Source organism: Bos mutus, chromosome 10 (genome assembly GCF_027580195.1).
Source record: "Bos mutus isolate GX-2022 chromosome 10, NWIPB_WYAK_1.1, whole genome shotgun sequence".
NCBI classification, from domain to species: domain Eukaryota; kingdom Metazoa; phylum Chordata; class Mammalia; order Artiodactyla; family Bovidae; genus Bos; species Bos mutus.
The window spans coordinates 71,628,107-71,650,348 of NC_091626.1; the positions used below are offsets into that span (position 1 = coordinate 71,628,107).

At 39.3% G+C, this 22,242-nt stretch overlaps 1 protein-coding gene across 2 annotated transcripts in view; it reads left to right on the forward strand.

The window, feature by feature from the left end:
* Nucleotides 1-22,242, forward strand: part of INO80 (INO80 complex ATPase subunit) — a 123,580-nt gene that overhangs the window by 87,207 nt on the left and 14,131 nt on the right. For both annotated transcript variants that reach the window (XM_070378205.1, XM_070378204.1), the window contains exons 27-29: nt 3,328-3,455; nt 12,844-12,938; nt 19,116-19,188. In XM_070378205.1, the coding sequence (XP_070234306.1) occupies nt 3,328-3,455; nt 12,844-12,938; nt 19,116-19,188 (296 nt within the window). The remainder of the gene's footprint in view (nt 1-3,327; nt 3,456-12,843; nt 12,939-19,115; nt 19,189-22,242) is intronic.

Below are 22,242 nucleotides of genomic sequence, written 5' to 3' on the forward strand. Positions count from 1 at the left end.
TATCTCTCTTTCCTCTGTACTTTTACATTTTCTGTTTCCCTGGGAAGAGTTGGTTTCATTATATTCCTTGCAAGACTGATCAAGAATCTCCTGGATTTCACACCTTGAATGTGTCTCTGTGTTTCACCAAGAGAAGTATGTACAGTCCCTTCAAAAGTCTCCTCTCTTTGGAAAAAGGAGATTGTCTTTTACCTGTTATCCTAATTTTACTGCCATTGGATACATTAATTTGTCGGTGACCCAACATCTTATACTGTGGTCAGTAAGAGCTTGTGTCTAAGTGAAAATACTATAAGGTTGCATTTCAGGATTGTAGGAAAGATTGCAAGATGGTAGCGTAGGTCTGTTCATCTCACCATTTTTTGAGCTTCTGTTTTAAAGAAGGGGCTGGGCTCAGGTTTGACTTGGCAGAATAAGTCTATTTTCTTGGGAATTGTGCTCTTCTTGACTCTATGCCCTGCTTAGCTACAGGTGGTATTTTTGTCCAGGGCAACTTTGGTAGCTCCTGAAAATTGAGTAATGGATGTCAGGCCCAGAAGGCACTGGTATGTGCCATGGAAGAAAACATTTTTCTGCTTAAGTGTTTTAAGGGTGTTGCTGGTCACTTTCTTTTTGATCTTTTCCTTCAGGCAAGTCCAAAGAAATCAGTCCATCCACTTCCATCTCCCCCGCCTAAGCAGTAACAAGCTAACATTAGGTACAGTTTCTTGCTGCTTTTAGGTTCATCAGAGTTCTCTTCTAAGTGTATATGTACATCTTCATCTTTGAGTTTTCCTAATCCTAGCATCAGTGCGTTCTGCTTAGCAAAGTAAAGTAGATGTGAGAAGCAGGAATGTGTGAAAATCATCGAATCGTGATTTTGAGATGAATTGAAACTTCTCAAAATTCACACACAAGACAGATTTGTATATGCTTAAATATTTGTCTTGAGGGAGTATATGCGAGTGGAAAGAGGAGATAAGCAAGCTGCAGAAATCTGATGCTCTTAGCTTGCCCACTCTTACTCAGTGACTGAAAAATATATGGGTTTCTTTTTTTTCCCCTTCCTGTGCTTTTAATGAGAAACAAGGAAACTTATTGTCTGAAGCTGATTGGTACCTCTGTGGGGAATGTTTAGGAGCTATCAAAATTGAGGGACCCCAGGGAACCCAATTAAAAGAGAAGGGTAATTATGACAAGGAGAAACCCTTGGAGTTGTTATGAAAGCATTGCCTGCCTGATCAGACTGGGAATTTATACAGGCCTCCTTGTCTGGTGCCAGCAAGAGGGCTTAGCAGTCAGTTCTGTCCCAGCTGCAGTCATTTGATTGTGTTGGTCAAGAGACCAACAAAAAGGAGAGCATTTCAATAATCTAAACAGGACCAAACAAAGAGACTGAACAAAGGTGTGTGCCACAGCGTCAGGGAGTGGGGGTAGGGAGAGAAATGTGGCCTGGCAATGTTCCGAAGGTGGGAAAAGGCAGGCTGTAGCGCAGAGGAGTAAACATCCAGGACCTGTGGCTTTGTAGCAAAAACAGAGTGGCTGATGATTTGTTGTGATGCTGTCAGCACATCCGTTCTCATTCAGTTTATACAATCAGTTGTGCACTTGGCAGATAGTGGCGAGAACAGAGAAATGACCATTGAAAACTTTTGGATTGCTCTCAACAGTCAGCTTCTGTAGTTCAGAGGAAAAAAACCATGGGTTCAAACCTAGAAACTAAAAGTAGACAATATGGTTTTCTTAACAGTTTTCTTGTTTTATTTTTAGTAGTTGTGTATGTGATATTTCTAGCCTTTCTGTCTCCCTTCTTATGTCCCACATCCACTTCCAAATATACTCTTACCTCTCTCATCCCCCTAAGTTTCATCTCTTCCCCTCCTAATATCAGCAATTGTTAGGGCATGTTTATGGACCAGTCTGCAAACAGGAAACTCTACTTCCTGAAATGTGATGGGAGTTGAATGATACTGAATGGATAAGATGAAAATTTCTGAGTTAAGTGTTCTCTAAAGATCTCCAGCTGAAATGCCTTTTTTTTTTTTTTTTTTTTAATGGGAGGAGGAAGGAGGCACAAATTGGTGAGTGAGAGCAGCTTCCATTTCACAGAAACCCACATTCTTTCTGAAAAAGCTGAATAAGCCCTAGTGCCTTTATTAAATTACAGCTTAGGATAATGATATTTACCAGCCAACCTATTTGAAGTCATCTGAAAGAGAGTGTTTTTTATTTTGTTTTGTTTTTTAGTGTATTTCTTGGTGTTTAAATGTCTTTAGGGGCAGGTAAGAACTTTATTTTCTTGGGCTCCAAAATCACTGCAGATGGTGACCGCAGCCATGAGATTAAAAGACGCTTGCTCCTTGGAAGAAAAGCTATGACCAACCTAGACAGCATAGACATTGCTTTGCTGACAAAGGTCCATCTAGTCAAAGCTATGGTTTTCCCAGTAGTCACGTATGGATGTGAGAATTGGACCATAAAGAAAGCTGAGTGATGAAGAATTGATGGTTTTGAACTGTGGTGTTGGAGAATACTCTTGAGAGTCCCTTGGACTGCAGAGAGATCAAACCAGTCAATCCTAAAAGAAATCAATCCTGAATATTCATTGGAATGACTGATGTTGAAGCTGAAACTCCCAATATTTTGGCCACCTGATGCGAAGAGCCAACTCATTGGAAAAGACCCTGATGATGGGAAAGATTGAAGGCAGGAGAAGGGGACGACAGAGGATGAGGTGGTTGGATGGCATCACTGACTCAATGGACATGAGTTTGAACAAGCTCTGGGACTTGGTGATGGACAGGGAAGCCTGGCGTGCTGCAGTCCATGGGGTCGCAAAAAGTCAGACACGACTGAACTGAACTGAACTGAAGGGAAGCCCTTGTTTCTCTACATTCTCATGCCTTCAGGAGGTAAACCTTAATTTAGCCATAGAACTGGCAGAAAGAGATACCTAGAGATAGGATGAACAAAGGAAAAACAGACTTCTCAGGTCACTTAGAGCAGGTATGGCATGGATGTTACTCTTAGATGTCCACATGACCTGCTGCCTCTTGAATAAGAATGTGAAACAGGGAAATTTTCAGGTACCTTAGCTGCTTAGCAAATGTCTTATTGGGAACTGTCAGTTGGAAAGGGACCTCCCTCCCTCCTTCAGGGTGTGTCTTCCCAGAACACTACTGGATATGATTTTAAAGCACTTTGCATTCTTCTTGAGAGTACTTTCCTGCTCTCCTGATGGACAAGCATCCTGGCTGTAGTAATTTTGGCTGCATACAGCTTTGCAGTGAGTGATTTTGCTGCTTCAATTAAATACAATTTTCCACTTCCCTCTTTTCTTCTCCCTAGGCAAGGAGAGCCTCATCACTGACAGTGGAAAGCTGTATGCCCTTGATGTCCTGCTGACTCGGCTCAAGTCTCAAGGACATAGGGTCCTTATCTACTCCCAGATGACCAGGATGATAGACCTGCTGGAGGTAGGAGAAAGAATTGTGGGGACTAGGACACTTTGGCAGTTAACTCGCAAGAATCAGACGTGTATGGCTAACATCATTCTTCATGCTTTTACCATCTGTAAAGGCAGAGGAAGCAACTTCTGGTGGAGATGAAAGTGTGTAAAGGACTTCTTTATAGCAATGAAATAGAATCCTCTCTTCCCTCCCTTTACTAGGGAAGAAATTCCCTAATTTTCAGGTAGATCAGAGCCTAGGAATTTCTTGAAAAGTCCTCTGAAATTCCATATGGAAAACAAGATTTGGAGTTAGTTCTCTATTAGAGAGCAGCTGTTCTACCTGAATTAGTGTAGTAATTCTCAACCTGATGACATTTTGCAGTCTTCTGGGGGAGCTTTAACAAATATGAATGTCTGGTCCCATCCTCAGAGATTCTTATGTTAAAAGTTGAGAACAAAGCCTAGGCATCAGGATATTTAAAAGCTCCCAAGGTGCTTCTAATATATAACCAAAGTTGGCAACCAGTGGATTATGGTGAGAGAGAGAGCTCTGTCTTATTTTGCAGGACATATTTTGTTTCTTTTGTTACCTCTGGGTTGACTTGTGCTCTGCTTTCTTATTGCTGAAGTAGTGGCTTATTATTTGAGGGAGAGAAAGTCATGGACATATAAACAGAGGAGTGAAAATGAGGATAATGATCACAGACCACTAGAGTTAGTCTTTAGTGCAAAAAATTTGGAAAATCATCCGTCAAGAAACTAAAGCACCTGGATGTCGATAGTGTATAAATATTCTCATGTTTTTTTCATGTGTTTTAACTATCTAAGGCTTTAAATTTTAACCGTGCTACTCAGAGACTAGTTGGTAGTAAATAAGTAGAAACTGGACCATGATTATCCCTATCTAGAAATAAGAGAGTTAGAGATTCTATCTATTCTATTCAATACAGAAGGAAAGAAGGGTAGCAATAGGAAGAATTTTAGGTTCTTCAGAAGCCAAGGCTGGCTCATTGAATTTTACAGCGAGTTTATCTGAATTCAGTGGCAGGCTCTTACATAAGCAGGCAACTTCTTTTAGCAAGAGACATAACAAATGATATTCAAGGTCAATTTAATCACCCAAGTTTTATGTTTAATAAAAAGTATTTATTTAGCCTCTAGAATGCTGTCAACAAGCAAAAGTTTCTGGTTTATATTGTGAGTAGGTCATCTATTTTTTTTTTTTTTTTTGATTTTTATTGGGAGTGTAGTTACTTTACAATGTTGTGATAGTTTCTGCTGTACAACAAAATGAGTCAGTGGTACATATGCATGTATGCCCTCCCTTTTGGACCTCCTTCCCTGTAAAGTCACCACAGTGCTTTAAGTAGAGCTCCCGGTGCTGTACAGTATGTCCTCATGAGTTACCTATTTTGTATATAGTATCAGTAGTGTATATGTGTCAGTCCCAGTCTCCCAGTTCCTCCCACTCCCCTCCCTTTCCCCCTTGGTATCCATACATTTGTTCTAAAAGTCTGTGCCTGAATCCTTAATATTCTGCTCAAACTAAATGATGCCAAAACAATATGAGTAACTTTCCTTCAGCGGGACTTTTTTTAGATAAAATGTTCTTGCCTTTTCCTGAAGAGTCAGGAAAGTATAGATGAAGTAGTAATGTTTCACTGATTAGAATTATAGAAAAAAGCAATATGCTAAGGATTTTGTGAGGGAGTCAGTGATCTTGTTTCCCCAAGGCTATATCAATATGTTATAAAGTCTTAAAAGCTGGTTCACATTAAAGGGAAGTTCCAGAAAAAAGGGAGTGCCACCAAAACATAAGCTAGCTCTGGTAGATGAAGGTGAATGTGTATAGGTTAAGTTTGACAGAGTCCTGCATTTTAGTCCTTTATTCTGTATACTGCACATTTCTAGGTATTCATAAATATTACTTATTACTAAGATAAGTAATTCAAAGTATATTCAGATGAGTTTTGTTCAGGATGAGTGCCCTAAACCCTATTCACCAGGGTCCCTCTGTCTCTATGATCCAGCAGCATTTTTAGAGGGGATGGACTGTGTGGGTAGGCTTAGCAAATACTGGCAGCTTGAGAACCTTCTCTAAATGTAGTTGCAACACTCTAAGGGGAATTATAAATTAGGGAAAAGCCAATTCAAAGCCTGCATTTCACAACTGCTAACATTCTTTAGCCATGTGTATAACATGCATCTAGGATGCTGAAGCCAGCAAGTTTTGCAGCTGTTTATACTGAAAAATTAAAGTGAAACTGTTGTCTAGTTTCCTTACCATTGTACTATTCCTGGTACTACTGTGCTATTTTCCTTCAACATTAAATTTAAAAGTTTCTTTTTTTTTTTTCAGTCTGTTCATTTGTTTTAATACTGTTTACTCAAATGAATTACATTTTGTATTCCAAGAGGTTGTCCTCCAAATTTATTTTGTGGGCATAGAATTACAGTGCCCACAGTGTTTAATACATGTCTAATCATTCATAGTCGGATGGCATCACCAACTCGATGGACATGAGTTTGGGTAAACTCCTGGAGTTGGTGATGGACAGGGAGGCCTGGTGTGCTGTGATCCATGGGGTCGCAAAGAGTCGGAGTCGACTGAGTGACTGAACTGAACTGAATCATTCATAGAGGTGTAAATGTGTTGTGGATCTTGGGACAGTGCAGGATTAGGTTTATTTTTCATTCTTTTCAGAGTATTATGGGTTTTTCAGTCACTTTCATGATGGAACCTTTCACTGTAAACTTTGATTAGAGCCATGTTCCACTTTAAAACATGACCAAGTATTAAAAAGAAAAAGTATCTTCACCTTGGCCTTGAGTCTTCATTCTCACAGTGTTGTGGTTTTTTTTACTTGTTTGTACTTTTTAGAGTAAAGAGTTTTCAGGATTGTCTTTTTCCCTGGATATCTTGCATCTTGTGTATCAAAAAGGGAAGAAAAACTTACAGTAGAGCAGAAATTAAAGCTTGCATGGGACTGTGTAGCTGTGGAGTACGTTAGCATCTCTTTTACCCAACAGCCTTTTTGGGTTTTTTGTTCTGTGCTTTAACCCTGGCTATGTGTTTGTTTCTGGTATTCAGAAGAACTAAAAGATAGTAAAGCTCACGCACTTTTCTATGGCCAGGTTTCCATTTTGGGAAAAATACTACATCAAGGCACTTTGTATTTGTTCGGTATTTTCTAAAGCGATTGATAGCCTCCTTCTCTTGGGCAAAAATCTGATTTTAGTTTAAATTTCTAGTGAATGTGTCAGATCTTCCAAATAGAATTCTGTTTTCAGAAATATTTTATCTTTCCCCATGGTATCCAAATAGTATTTCTGGATAAGGGATTTAAAAAGGAAAGCAATTTCCAGGGCCAAGTACTTTTAGTGTGCCATGGGTAGAAGTTAAGGACATAAATAGAGGAAGGTATGGCAGGTCACTAAATATTATGTTATCGGTTTATTTTGTATTTACCAAGTCACATATAGGATCTTGGCTGATGTGGCTACTATGGACACAGGCATAGAGCCCTTGTCCAGTTGGGATGGTGGCATCCAGCTGGATATCAGAACTTTCCCTACCACCACCATTTTACCCTGGTTTGTGACACTCCCCTTCACTCCCCATAGTTTAGTATTTGCAGAGAGCTTTAACTCACTACAGATGACTTATGTTATCTCTGCATCATCTCTGTTGAGATTCATTCCTATTGCATCAAGCAACTGAGTCTGTAGTTTAAGGAAATAAGTCTCAATATTTTCTATGCAATACAGGAGTACTTGGGAAGGGTCAGCCAACTGGTGCTGTATGTGTTGTGATTGTTAAGTACTGAAACCCAGACAAATCTTGCACTGCACCAATATATGAAAATAATACAACACAGAATTAAATCCAGATAATCCATAGCTAATGATGATATTTGAGACACTGGGTCGTATAAGTTGCCTAGTCAGCAAGTACCTCACTGGGGAAGGATTCATCCCAAACAGACATTCTATCATTTATGGGCTGATTTTCTTAGAACTCCAAATAACCTTTGGGAACTATGGTTCCGAACATATGGGGAAACTGAATATTTTATAACTGCTCCATGGAATAAAAAAAGCAAATTGAGGTCACTGTAAACTAACATTTTCATTAGGTCTTAGAAATGATAGAAGGAAATTTGTGGGGGGAAAAAAAAAAAAAAGGAAATTTGTGTTTGCAACCACACTATATTTTTCCTGTTTAGTTCATTTCTTTTTATGAGGGAGGTGTTCTGCCAGGCAGAGGTAAACACCAGTTAAATGTGGTCTTTGACTTCAAGAGATGTGTTGAGTGAAGAATTTATATATATGTACGTCACACAAATAACTGTCAAATGTACCCTGATACTAATGCCAAAAATAAAGCATGACCAGAGCTGAAGATAGCAGGAGGGATACATTTATTTCTAACTTGGTCACTTCAGGAAGGCTTCACATACAATGACATAAAACCGAACTTAAATAGAATTTCAACCATGAGGAAGAAGGGCATTTGCAGACTAAGGAAGCCACATGTAAAAAGGCATGGAGGTTGGAGGGTACATGACATTGTGTGGATTGGGAAAGCGGGGGTTAGTTCAGTGTAACTGGAGCATATGGTATAGAAGAAAGGGGAATAACAAGTAGGGTGAAGGCAGATTGTGGTGGGCCCTTCAGAGCCTTGTGATCAGGTCTTGCTCCATAGGGCTTTGTATTAGATAAAGGAAGGATAACTGCCATATTGTACTCACTTGGTACGATTTGCTTGGACAAAAGAGAAATTGTAGACATTGAGAGAAGTCTCACTTTTTGCTGGTGATAAACCTCAAGGATAGGAGGCATGGTTTTGCTTGGACAAAAGAGAAATTGTAGACATTGAGAGAAGTCTCACTTTTTGCTGGTGATAAACCTCAAGGGAGGAGGCGTGTCTAGAAAAATAAAGTTACACTAGGTCTGCAGGTTTGTGGATCATACTGACTTTCCTTCAGATTGTTTTATGAAGTGAAATTGGGTTAAAATGAACACCAGAGACAACTTTGAAATAAAAAAGAAGTCTCAGAATGGAAAGTTTGTTAGGGATATATAAACATTTGCCTTTATTTTTTCAAGTGCCCAGTTAACTCTTTCTTTATGTTGATGATGGATGAGACTTATACAGAGGGTTATAGGGCTTCTCCCGCCCCCTTTTTTCCTCTAGTGGTAATGAGCTGCTCTGCTGTCTGGAAGCAGTAGGTAGAAGGATTAAGCTAAAGGCTCTGGATCTAGTCTACTTGAATTCTCATCTTAGCTCCATTACCTACTGCCTGTGTCACTTTAGAGATCTTAACATCTGTTAAATATAGGATTGACAATAATAACACCTATCTGAAATAGCCTTTCTGGATAAGCAAAACCAGGTAAAATACACAGAATAGTGATTGTTATTTAGTAAATGTTCAGTAAATGCAAACCATCATCGTTACCACTACTACTTCAAGGTGAACCTAGACCCTTTGTATTACATCGCTGGTGTGAATGTTTGCTTTTAGTTAGTGTACTTTAAAGGATTGAGAGGCATTTCTGAAACTATTTTGAGTTTTGCTAATACCTCTGTTCACATGCTCGTGCTTAAAAAGTAGGACTTAGGAATGTGTTCCAGAACTGACCTGTCCTCTCAATTTGTATTCTAAGAAAGTGGTTTTCCAACAGATGGGGTTGGGTACAGGAAAGGAGACTTAAAGTGTAGACATTAAATAGGTGGGGCCCTGGACTCCATACCCTTCTTTGTTAACTAGAATAGTAAAATTTTTTAATCTATTTTCTATTAGAGGGGTTCCATATAACATTTTTCTTGAAAAAAGTGTTCCAGGGCCTTAGAAATAGCATAAGGGTATGTTCTGTAACAGTGTGGGTGTACTTACAAGTCACACCTGTTAAATGCAAATTCTGATTTATTGGATATATGGGGTATGCCCCTCAGTTCTGCATTTCTAACACACTTCATGTGTTACTCATCTGAGGGGCATGCTGAGATAGCATGATTCTAAGGGACCCTGCTCTGCCTTCGCTCTGTAGTGGTTGTTCTCAGCTCTGGTTATAACATCTTTGGATGTGTTATATCAGCAGGCATCTTTGGAACTTTTAAAAAATAAACCAGTCTAGGCCCTAATTCAGACCTACAGAGTCAGAATTCCTGGAATGGGACCTAGGAGTTTTAATCCTGGTTGAAAGTCAGTCCTCAGATGGCAGAAGTACCTCTTGCCCATAACCCCTTTGCCTTCGTCAGTAATTTTTAAAAATAGTATATATTAGAACTATATAGGTCTAAAGACTTCCTAAATGTTAAAAGCCATAATTTGTATTTTATTAATTCAAGGAGATTTAGAGCTTACTTTGGTTGGTGGTTATTGATCCACTTGAGAATACTGGTATTGATATTTGTTTAATTAGGGGAGAGTACTAAATTACGAGACTTTCGGGAGAGGAAGGTCTACATTTGGTTTCTGTCTTCTCTTTGCTGCTTTTTTTTGTGGGGGTGGGCAGCACAGCATGTGGAATCTTAGTTCTCTGATCATGGATTGAACCATCACCCCCTACATAGAAAGCGCAGAGTCTTAATCACTGGACTGCCAGAGAAGTGCCTCTCTTTGTTGCTTTAAGTGGAGCAAAAGGTTTACAAGGTTCCAAGAAATTCAGTCATACTGATGGATCATTTTTTAGCCTTTCCTAAATAACCCAAGTAGACTTGAGTGAGAGAATGCCCTTGATTTCTCCACAGTGCCAAATGTCAGGTCGTCCTGTCACGTGAGTTCTAAGCACTGGACTGCTAACATGACATGGTTCCTACACAGCACAGTACAGTCATCCAGCAAGCGGTAATCATCCAGCTGTGGTCCTCAGGCATGGGAGTGAATTACAGAGGATTGAGGGGTGAATGGGAATCCTGTGCCATCCTTAAAAGATATTTAACTGCAAAACTCATAAAATAGTTACTGATTAACCAACTCTTAGCTGCTGGCTTTGAAAAGAATATATTAAGCAAGGCACTTAAAATGGATCTTATAAAACCTTTTGATACAGAGATTGTTGAGTGGGGATAGATTTTTTAAATTTATTTTTAATTGGCAAATAATTGCTCTGGGTATTTTTAAATTAAATTTTCAAAAGTTCTGTGACTACTATCAAATCGTTTGTTGTTAGAATTCATCTTTTATTTAAAAAAACAATTTTATATTAAATCATTAGTTGTTTTTAGGATTATAGGAGAACTAGACTAAGAATGGAGCAGTTCTTGAAATTAATGATTAGAAAAAATAAGGCTTTTCTTTCCAGATGAATATTTGATTAAATTAAGTATCTTTTTCAAACAGCCTAGAGTTCTAAGTGAAGTCACTCAGTCGTGTCTGACTCTTTGGGACCCCATGGACTGTAGCCCACCAGGCTCCTCCGTCCATGATCCCATGGCAAGAATACTGGAGTGGGTTGCCATTTCCTTCTCCAGGAGATCTTTCCAACCCAGGGATTGAACCCAAGTCTCCCGCATCGTAGGCAGACGCTTTACCATCTGAGCCACCAGGGAAGTCCTAGAGTTCTAGAGAGTTGTCTAAGGTAGCTTTGGGGCCACCTCGCTCACAAGCTAGGTAGTTTGGGGGTTTCTAGCTCACAAACCAAAATTTGTGAATGAAAGAAATACTGAGTTGCCTTTTTAGCTCAGTATTTTAGATGTTTTTCTATAGTGTGAGAATATAGCTATTCTTATATTCTGCTTTTAACTGCTGTTTCCATGTCCATGTACTTGTTTTGAAGCTATTTACTGAAATAGGATCTAGACTCAATCTAAGCCTTCTGAAATGCCACTATTCCCCTGGGTGAGAGAGCAGAGGCTTAAAGCAGCAAATGGGAAAGATTCACTTCCGTTGCCTCAGTAACAAGCTGTCTGTAATCATTGTTGGTTTGGTTATGGTCTAGGATTAATATCTCTGGTGGTGTTCTGACCTTGATATATAAATGATGTGTACAGCAAGATCTACAGGAAGATTCATTCATCACTACTGTCATTAAAGTTTAGAAGTTCTGGTTCAAAAGGCAAAAGAGTGCCTATGCAGGAAGTCTACTTTTTGGTTAAAATTCAAATCTGTGGGCTTTCTGTCATCTAGATATTTTGTTGTTCTGGATGGCCACATCTGATGGAATAGCTGCCCAGGAATAGTGAGCCTCTAAAGACCATCCTCATGCTGTTATTTTTCATCTTCTTTCCTGAATTCCTCCTTATCCAAAACATCCCCTACTACTCTTTTACCATTAACCCATTCCCATCATAGGGCTATATGGGCTAAATGTGAAACTTGCTTTGACTGAATATTTTCTGCCCCTCTTTGATTACCAAAGTCCTTAAAGAATCCCCTGGAGACAGAAACAAATAGTGAAAAAAAGAAGAATAAAAAATACATACATATCAGCTTGCTTTAAGAGTGCTGCTGCGTACACTACACCAGCCATACCAGACTATAACAACCTTGCATACTGAAGTACCCAGCCAGGTATAAGAGCTGCATAATGAGTATTACAATAAAAGAGCATTTGACCACAGAAAGTTATTTAGCATATATAGCTCCCAAATGTAGAAATGATTAGTCTTTTTCAATAGGAAAAAAATTTTTTTGAACTGAAAAAAAAAAACTGTTTCATGGTGTTTCTTATGAATCAGCAGCTATATTAGCTTTTGATACTAGTCCCTCACTGAGTGCACTTCTTGAAATGCAATTTATATGATTGGATAAAGAAAGAGGAAATCATTCCACATCTGTAAGAAGAATTGCAGCTTCCAAGAATGAATATATATTCCCTCCATTGCATCTCTTGAAATACCTCCTCCGTTCTTAAAAGTTGTAATTCTTCTTACAGATGACACCAAGAACATTCTCAGCCATGGAAAGTTACCTTATTGCTTAGGTCTCCCTTAACTGTAGTGCATGCTGTGCTGAAAGAAGGGAGCTTGGGTTGTAAATTCAAGGACTTTAGTCAGCAAGAATTTGCTGGAGAGAAACCCACTGGGGTGAGTGCTACTTCCTGAAAGAAAACCAGATATTCCATAGCCGTGAGAGGCATCTGGTTGGTGACTGAAAAGCCATTTTGGTTTAGAGATTTTATTTTGTTTCACTTGTTTGTTTTTTCACAAAATCTACAAAAGTCTGCAGGAATAAGATTAGTCTAAGTTGAAATTGAGAGTGGTTGTAATCTTCAGGGTACCCTCTGTTTTTACACACTGATAGTAAGCTTATTTACAAATCAAATTCCTGTACTTTTGAGATTGCTTTGTCTTCATTCTGTATAGAATGACTTACCCCCCATGGATAAGGTGGGTAGATGCTTATGAGATTTAGAATGCAGTAATTTGCATCAAGCTTATTATATCTTTTTGCTCTGATTGGCAGGAATATATGGTTTACAGGAAGCATACCTACATGAGGCTTGATGGCTCATCTAAGATCTCAGAGAGACGGGACATGGTTGCTGATTTTCAAACCAGGTAATGTTAATAGAAATTACAGAAATTGTCATTTGATTTTTCCTCTAGTTGAGATGGTGACTTTCAAAGAAATACCAGTATGTCTCAGATTGTTAAGCAATCATGATACAGTTCCTGCCATTCTAAGAGGTAGCTCCATCTGCTTATGATGGTTCAGATCTGGGTGGCTGTGAGAGAGGAAATGAATAGTTGGTGATTTTGGTATTCTAAATATTCTTTCTTACTGAATCAGTGCCTGTTTCTTTGCGCAATAAAAGAAATAATTTCTGAGTATGAACCAGGATCCTTCTTATGTGAATAATATGCATGTAAAAAAAAAAAGTCCACAAGGCTATATTCATAAATGTTAACAGTGGCTATCTCTGGGTATTGACTTATAGTTGATTTTCATTTTGTTTTGCTTACCTGTTTTATTTTGTATAAGTTTAAAGAAAAATACCTTCTTTTTTTCCTGCTTTGCCCCTAATATTGTAGTGGTACAGTGAACTCTGACAAATTGCAATAGTGTGCAGTCTATTCATCTGGCAGCTCTCAGTTACAGTACCTATCCTACCCGATAATAAGCCTGTGAAATTTCAAATACCGCCTGCTGGATGCTGATGGCCTACAGAGCCATAATTATCCTAAGTGCAGGTTCTCATTGTAATAAGCAGGGTCTAGTTACTGCTCTCTCCAAGGAGAAAGCCAGGCTGTACTAGTGACAGGTCTCCTGAACTCAACCCTTAATTTTCCTTGAGAACTAAGGAATAGACTAGGTCTTAATGTTCTGTAAGTCAGAACAATTCTGAATTTTTGGCCTTTAATTGTATAGTCTGTTACTATTTAGCTTTTGAATTCTTGGTAAGAAAATTAAGCATATAGCCACTTGTATTTAGGTTATAATTTTTAAATTTCTTTTATTTCAGTTTTAAAACATGTTTTACTTCAACATAAAACAAATCTGTAATTCAACATAGCATGCATGCCCTCTGAGAATTTTTGCTATTGCACAGTCCTTCGTTATACAGCGTGGGTAAGAGGTGCATCCTGATGTGTTAGTTTACAGTGCATACTCAGACCAATAACTCCTGGTTGAAACTGCTTCTGAATTCAGGTGCCTGTTTAACCAACAATGGAGGGGAAGAACTTCTTTGGACCTGTTTTAGTTTGTTACCTAGCAGAAGCTTTTGGCCGGTTTGTGAATTGATTATTTAAGTGAGACGTGTAATAAGCAAAGTAGTGCTTCCTAGCACTGCATATTGTTTTGTGCCTCCCCTCACCCCAGAAAAAGTTTACCAGCTGATCTTTATCTTTTCTTGATTTTGAAATCGAATGAAACACATTTCACTATGTCCTTACCTAGTCCAACGTTCAGAGCTCCAACTGACGAGACTCTTACATATGAAATCTACAGACTGTTTCCCTGGGGTGCCTATATTCTCTCCAGGCGTATGTGTTAGAAGAAAAGTAATCAGTCTTTCACCTACTATTGTTTGTGGTTTTTTCCCCCACTAATATGTTTGATATTGTACATTTGAGAATCTCCTTTATAGAAAAGCTTTTTTTTTTTTTCGAGTAACAGTTGTGGCCATTTTGTATTATAGAAAATGCCTATTGAGGAAGATTTGAGATTATTTGATAAAGTAAAAATCACCCACAGTCTCATCACTGTTAACATTTTGGTTTATCCCTCTAGGCTCTGATACATGTGTGTGATTATATTTACATGTTGATACCATATTGTACAGATGATTATGTGTCCTTATTTCTTCCACTTAGCAGTATTTCATAAAGATCTTCATATATCATCCAAAAAGTCATTATAGTCATTATTTTTAATGACCTATATTCCCTTACATTGATATACTATCTTTCTGTTGTTAAAATGTTGAATATCTTTGTTTATAAAGCTTTGTCGTCATTTAAATTATTGTCTTAGTATGGATTCAAACAAGAGAGATTACTGAGTGAAGGAATATGAGTGTTTAAGACTGTACATATTTTCATATTACTTTATAGAAAATTCTGCTGATGTTGATAACCAACCAGAGCTGTAATGTGTTGATCTGTAAACAATTTGGGCTTCTGAGTTATAGAGCTACAGCTTTTCTTCTAGCTGATCCAGTTCCCTAAACTGGGGATTTCATGGGGTGAGGGGGGGCGGGGCGGGGGGAGGGGAAATCAGTAGATGTATCTGTTTACTACTTTTAAAATCTCTTACTTGTGATTACTTGGGCAATCCCAGTAGTTTAGCTTTAAAAGAAGGGTATTTTCACCATTAAATTATACTAGATATACTTAGTAAATACTTTGTTTTTTAAACTTTCCTGGAAAACCTTACTTGAGTGTCCAAATTCTGCAACTAAGAATTACTTAGGGAGCAATGAATTTTATTTAGACTCAAAGTGAGTAACAATCATATTAACACTTGGCATTTAATAAACAACTTTGGCATCCCAAAGTCAGCTGCATGCCCAGCACTATTTCAGTATTTTGGTGCAAAGTGGCCTTAACTAAAGAAGAATGAGAGTGAGATTTAGGCAAAATAAAAAAACAGACTTAAGTCTTTTTCCCTTCCTACATGATGAGCTAGACTAGACGATTAGAATTAGGATTATGGCTAGGAAATAATCTCTCTCTCATGTATAGAATCTGAACTGTATTTATGCTGATCAGAAGCCTGTGAGATAGATCCCTCCAAATGGGATCTCAACTTATAAAAGTTCTCAACTTATAAATTTGAAAGGCTAACCCAATATAGAGAAAAAGACAGGTGTTTTTGAAAACAAGAAAGCATCCTTGCCAAATATTTTCTTTGTTATTAATGAAAAGACATCAAAAGAAAAAATTGTAGTTTTCAACTGGAAAGCCCTGTGGCTCAAAGGTCAGCCAGAGTAAACAAGAACTCCTATAAAAAGCCATTTACATTCCCTTCATACAAGATTGATTTATGAGGGGTCCTTCCAGGAAAGAGTCTGACTGAGACTAAAGACTGTTTGGCCAGGATGTCCTGACTGGGCAACATTCAGAACATGTGACCAGTACGTGATCCTAGACTAAGCCATTCACAAGGGCTTTTCTCTGGGGTGCCTTGGCCTTTTGCTTCTCTTCCTCCTATCCCATGACATTTCCCAAATGGACCCCCGCCCCCCACCACCATTACCTGATTATTCGGGTGACTGGAAAATACAAGCAAAAGTAAGAGCATAGTGTGGATTTTTTCCTTCTTGGTGAGACTATAAATAAAGCTCCAGGGTCTTTAATTCTAGCTCTTTTCCACTCATCATCAAGTCTTTCCCAGTCAGCTACATGCCCAGCACTATTTCAGTATTTTGGTGCAAAGTGGCCTTAACTAAAGAAGAATGAGAGTGAGATTTAACCATGTCTTTGCTACATGATTTCATAGGCTGCTTCACAGACCACCCTGAAGCCTGGTCTCTAAGACCCATTCCAATAGAGACCCTGAGTTGAGATTCCTTTTTAGCCTCATAGAGGGCACCCAAACTATCATGTTGGCTTCTGGGATTCTATTTTCTTCCTTTTAGTCAGCTTCCAAAACATTAATTTACATTATCAATGCTAGATTTATTAAGTAGAAAGGAACTTCTCAGCAGTGCAATTTAGATGTTTTGGTCTACATATGATCCAACAGTGTGATCCGGGATGGACACTAATTTCTTTGACTTTTAATAATCTAAGACTCCCATAATCCTTATTTTTCCATTAGAGTATGATGAAATTACACTGGGCACAGCCAAACATTGCTGCTTACCATCTCATCACTAAAAGGTATCTTCTTGCTACATAGGTAGCATCCCCAGAAGAGCATTTTTCACCAGTCATGTCTCTAAATTTTGTTACTAATTTATTTTTAACTAGATTCCTTTCTCTAGTGTTTTTTTCTGTATATAGTCCCTGTTTGTGAAGAATTGCTACATCTGGGGACTTATCTCTTTGGCTGTGCAGACTGTGGAAATGACCTGTCTTTCTGCCTCTATTCTTTTTTATAGATCTCATCTACCTTCTATCTCTCTTCTTGTCCCACCCCTTTCCCCCATCCCCACATCAACAAAAAGTCCTGGCTGTCAGGTGACTCCATCAGCTCTAACACAGATATCAGAGAGAAGCTTCTGACTCCTGCTCTGTACCCACCAGAGCAGGAGAGAGAGATGCATGGGATTGAGCAGTCTTCTTAAGGCCAAAGTGGAGAAGATTATCCTGTAGAGATTAGTATGGCCCTGGAAAGCTACATCAATGTTTATTTGAAGCATTATTGTGGTTAAATATTCTCTTACGGGCTAGGAGGTATCAAGCTTGCATTTACATCATCCCATATCTAGGGCAGAATGTGTTTGTAAACTGGCAGATGCCTTTTAACTTTTTGGTTTGCCCTTTATGATTTAACTGTGAAAGATGATATTGTATAAATACAATTATGAAATATTAGACTTCATTATAAAATTCAAGGATTAAATGAGCACAACTTCCAGTACTTTTGGAATCATGCCCTACAAGAGACCTCCAAATATGATCTGTTATCCATGTCTGCCTCTAGAAAAGCTGTGTTTAATTGAATGCAAATACTAGGACCTACCCAGCTTAGGGATTTAGCCAGGATACTTCTTTCAGAGTAGTTCCTTCACTGGTATTCATGTTTGCCATTGATATGTCATCATTTAGTCACTTCAGCTATTTTATTCAGAGCATCCTCATTTTACAGTGCAGGAAACAGACCTTTAGCAGTCAAGTGACTTTACCAAGGAAGAACTGCATCAAGGGACGAGAGGACCCTGATGTCAGTGTGTTTGTTTTTTCTCTTAAACTGGAACCCACAGAATAAAATTCATCTTACATTGAGATTTAATACATATTTACCATGTCATAAAATCAGAAACAATATTTATCCTTATGACCTGTGATATAATATTTTCTAATCTGTTATTTTTATTTCTGTAATTTATGTGTACCAAACCCACCAAACTGATTACATGACCAATGATAGGTATGACCTGCAATTTGAATAACACTGGTAATGAATTTCTAGTTTTGTTCCTCATTATAGTCATGAAGAAAAGCGATCAGCAGCTTGATTTAGAGGGCTGTAAAGTTTGTTCATCGGTATAATGCAGTCCCTTTCCTGTAGAAATATTCTGGAAAATAACCTCAGGTGACGGAAACATGAAAATGCAAGATAGTCTTGAATATATTCATGTTATCTGCAAGAATTGGGCTTGAACTGAGCCCCTAATTGCATGTGTGTACACAGATAAACCTTATAGTCGGTCTGTCTTTTCTGATCTGGCATGGCCTTTGTTCCTAAAAGATATTCAGTGAATATTTACTGCCTGAATGAGTGACAGGCACACCTACTGATTTGTTTGTAATTCTCGGTTTCTTTAAAAGGATATAGGATGTAGAGGGGAACTGAGAAAACTATATCTTATCATTTCTGTTAAGGGCAATGTTGGTATCCATCAGAAAAGTACTTTAATTTTAGCCTGTCTTCATGGATTGATCCTAAATTCAACTGAATACTTAGAAGTCATAACCTGAGTCTTAATCCTGACCTCTGGTCATTTTTCTGGACTAACTTTTTGCATATGAACTTGAGTCCTTCGGAGTTATGATCATTGAAGTGAAGTGAAGTCGCTCAGTCGTGTCCGACTCTTAGCAACCCCATGGACTGCAGCCTACCAGGCTTCTCCATCCATGGGATTTTCCAGGGTTGCCATTGCCTTCTCCAGTTTCCCAGCCGCAGTGATCATTAGTTCCCAGATTATTGAAAGTCATGATTCTTTGGGGAAACACCAGACAATACTGACTTATTTTTCCCCACTGTATGAACTGGGAATAGTTTGACTTGCTAAACAGTTGACTATTACAGAGGCGTCTCTACTTCCATGGCATACTTTTCTGTTACATTTGCCAAATATTTTAAATTATATTGCCTGTCAGTCAGTGGACAGCAGAAGTTTATCTGCAAACTGGAAGATGACTGCCATAGTCTCACTGTAGCAGCCCAGCACCTTTGTTGACACCTTTCAGTGTGTCAGAAACATGGATCAGGTCTGGGTAACCACCAAAACTTTCTAGGCCTAGACATTGTTCTGTGTCCAGAGATCCCTCTCTTTTGCTACATGCCAGTTTTCTTTTTCAGTTTTTCCTCTTAAAATATCTCTCCCTCTCTCTGTCCTGCAGGAATGACATTTTTGTGTTCCTGCTAAGTACACGAGCTGGAGGACTGGGTATCAATCTGACTGCCGCAGATACCGTAAGTAACGAGCTAAAAATATACTGGATGTGTAGTTTTTCTACTGCAAATATGTTGTTTGGTTGATACTATCCTTTATTATGTATCACAAACTTTTTATTTCTTTGCCTCTTGTTATGTTAAAAGGAAGTAGTTGCATTTACCCTGGAACATTTTAGCTTTCCTTTTTAGACTTTCTATTCTCTTATTCGAAGTTTCTTACACATTCATTCAACACAGATTTAGTAAAAATATACTGTGTGTCTGATACTATTCTAAACACTTGGACTGTGTTAGGGAACTCAACCAACAAGATTTGTGTGTTTTAGGAGCTATAACTGAGCAAATCAGAAAGGGTTGTTTTATGACTCTTATGTATTATTCCATCAGGAAAAACTCGTATTTTTATATCCTAAACTTCTAAACATGGTTGGAGAGCAATGAAATTGGTGATTTAAAAAATAAAAAGACATTTCATCAAATTATCTATCCCTTTATGCCCACTGTCCTTGGAGGGATGCTTCAGCATCTGAAGTATGGGAGAAGAAAAGAGCATTCCTTTTGTATCTCAGAACTATCCCCAAGATATAATATATATTTAAAAACAATTTCAGCAACCTTGAGGCATAAAAATGCATAAATGGGAAATTGTTTTGTAGATGGCATGACTCTACAAATACCATTTAATGTGGTCTTTGTGGTACCTCTGTGAAATACAGAGCATCAGAATCCCCACAAATAGAAGAAAGATGCAAACTCTGGAGGGTCATGGAGAAATCAAGTCCAAAGGTGAAGAAGCTTGGATAAATTCCCAGCAGTAGATCTGAACTAGACCCCCTGTTTCCCAGGTTCCACTTCTAGACTGTCCATTCTTTCTCCTTGTTAACTGCTGCACTGTAGAATTGCTTGCCTTCAAGAATGAAAAACAGAATCCATAACATCACCGAGTAGAGTCTCAGCCACAGGACTCAGCTGTACTTTCCTCAGGACCTAAACCTCAGCCAGTTAACCTTATTGGAACTGGGTTCTGGGGCCTCAGGTCTGCTGGAGGCGTAACTGGGTAGATTCTGTAACTTACCTGTACATTATCAGCCTCAGTCGTCTTGAGAGAAGGCAGTCAGTGGTGGTAGTGTTGTTCTGGGGAGTCCTCTGATGAGGTAGCTCACTTGGTGCCATGTTAGCAGAAATTTGCCTTTCCCTTTGCCCCTTGGTTCTCTGCTCTAGTTTTTACGCATACTGGCCCAATTAGTCATAGTCTTTTTTTTTTTTTTTCTGATTAATTACTTTGGTTGTAAATTTGTGGGTGGTAGAGGGCAGGTTCCATAGTTTTTGGATTCCTTCAAATTAGAGAAATGAAACGTGGGTTTGAATCCCAGCTCTGCTATTCACTGTGTGAATGTGAAGCAGTTGCTTGACTGCTCTAAGCCATAGTTTCCTCCTCAATAGAATGAATATAATAATCTTTCCTTCTCCTATAGCTGTGAAATGTTGCCTAGAAAGCATGTGTGCCCAGTGCCTGCACATTAATAGCCCTCAGGGATCCTGTGGCCCTTGTAGCTCCTAATGAAAGAGCCAGGTCCAGGACTTTGTTATTTATACTGGGCCGCAAATAGCCTTCCTTTCCCTTAGGCCTTGTCTGCCTGGCTCTATGCTCAGCTCTGCTACTATGGGAAAGCTGGGGATGGGAGTCCAGGGAAGGCTTTGGATTCCCAGGGTGGGTAAAAAAAAATGCACACATGATGTGGATTGAAGGGCCAGAGCTGGGGCCTGGGAGCCTCAGAGGAGGAAGAGAGATGAATGGGGAGGCAGTACTCCAGAACCCTGCACTGGTTCAGCATTGCTGTGTCCTGGAGGCGTGGCTGGAAGAGGGTGGAAACTCTTAGGGTCTTCCCAGGGGCAGGAGCTTCTTCTCTGGCACCTTTGTCCCCTCCAGGGTTGGTAGATAAGCCTCTCCGGGAAGAGTGCTCTGTCACTGCATAGCCCCCCAAAAACTGAGCCTGAGTTTATCTCTGGGTCTCCCGCTTCCCCCTTCCTGCCCTGGGGAAGCCTTGGTCTCCACACCCCAACTGCAGTTATCCTCAGAGAGTCAAGGGTACTTGGGTGAGAATCCCAAGCATGTCTCTCTTGCCACACTAGGTTCTTGCCTCATACAAAGAAGTGCCTAATGGGGCAGGCCAGGTGCAGATTGGAGGATTTGGAGACAAGTAACTTGGTTCTTGGATGGGTGTTGAGACACTGTTTAGTGTGAGGGTGGGTCTCAGTTATTACATTTATCTAATCCGCATGCTCCCCCACCCTCTCCCCTCCACATCCCGGGCTTTGCTCCAACTAGCCAAAGCCAATGCATATTTGAAATAAAGAATTGAGCTCGTAGGAACTGATCCAGACACAGATTCAATTCAGCAAAGTGTTAAGTTCTCTCCCAGGTTAAAGGGGATCCTCTGGCCGTGGCCTAGGAGTTGACAGCAGTGGGCCCAATTAGTCTTACTCTTTATGTGAGTACAAGATTGATCACTTTCTCCTAGCTGATCTTTTGGACTCCAGTCTCAGCTCCCCAGCCCCATACCTCCTCAATTTGTTTATACCCTTCTTTATCAGCCATACCCTTACTTAAAACTCTTCAGGGAGTCTCTGTCATCTACAAGATAAAGTGTAAGCTCTTTTACACATACAAGGCCCTTCACTTTGTGGCCTTTATCTCCCTTTCCAGACTAATTGTCAGACTACTGCTCCTTCCATATTCCAGAAACAATGATTGACTTGATTCCTGAACCTCCCATACTGTATCATGTGCGTGCTAAATCACTTCAGTTATGTCCGACTCTTGTGCAACCCCATGACTATAGCCCGCCAGACTCCTCTCTCCATGGGATTCTCCAGGCAAGAGTTCTAGAGTGGGTTCCCATGCCCTTCTCCAGGGGATCTTCCCGACCCAGGGATCGACCTGTGTCTTCTTCATTGGCAGGCAGGTTCTTTACCACTAGCACTGCCTACGTAAATAGCTCCCTCATCATAGGTCTTTCTCCTTGGCACACCTCTTCTTCCACCTGGGGAACTTCTGATTGTTTTTCAAAA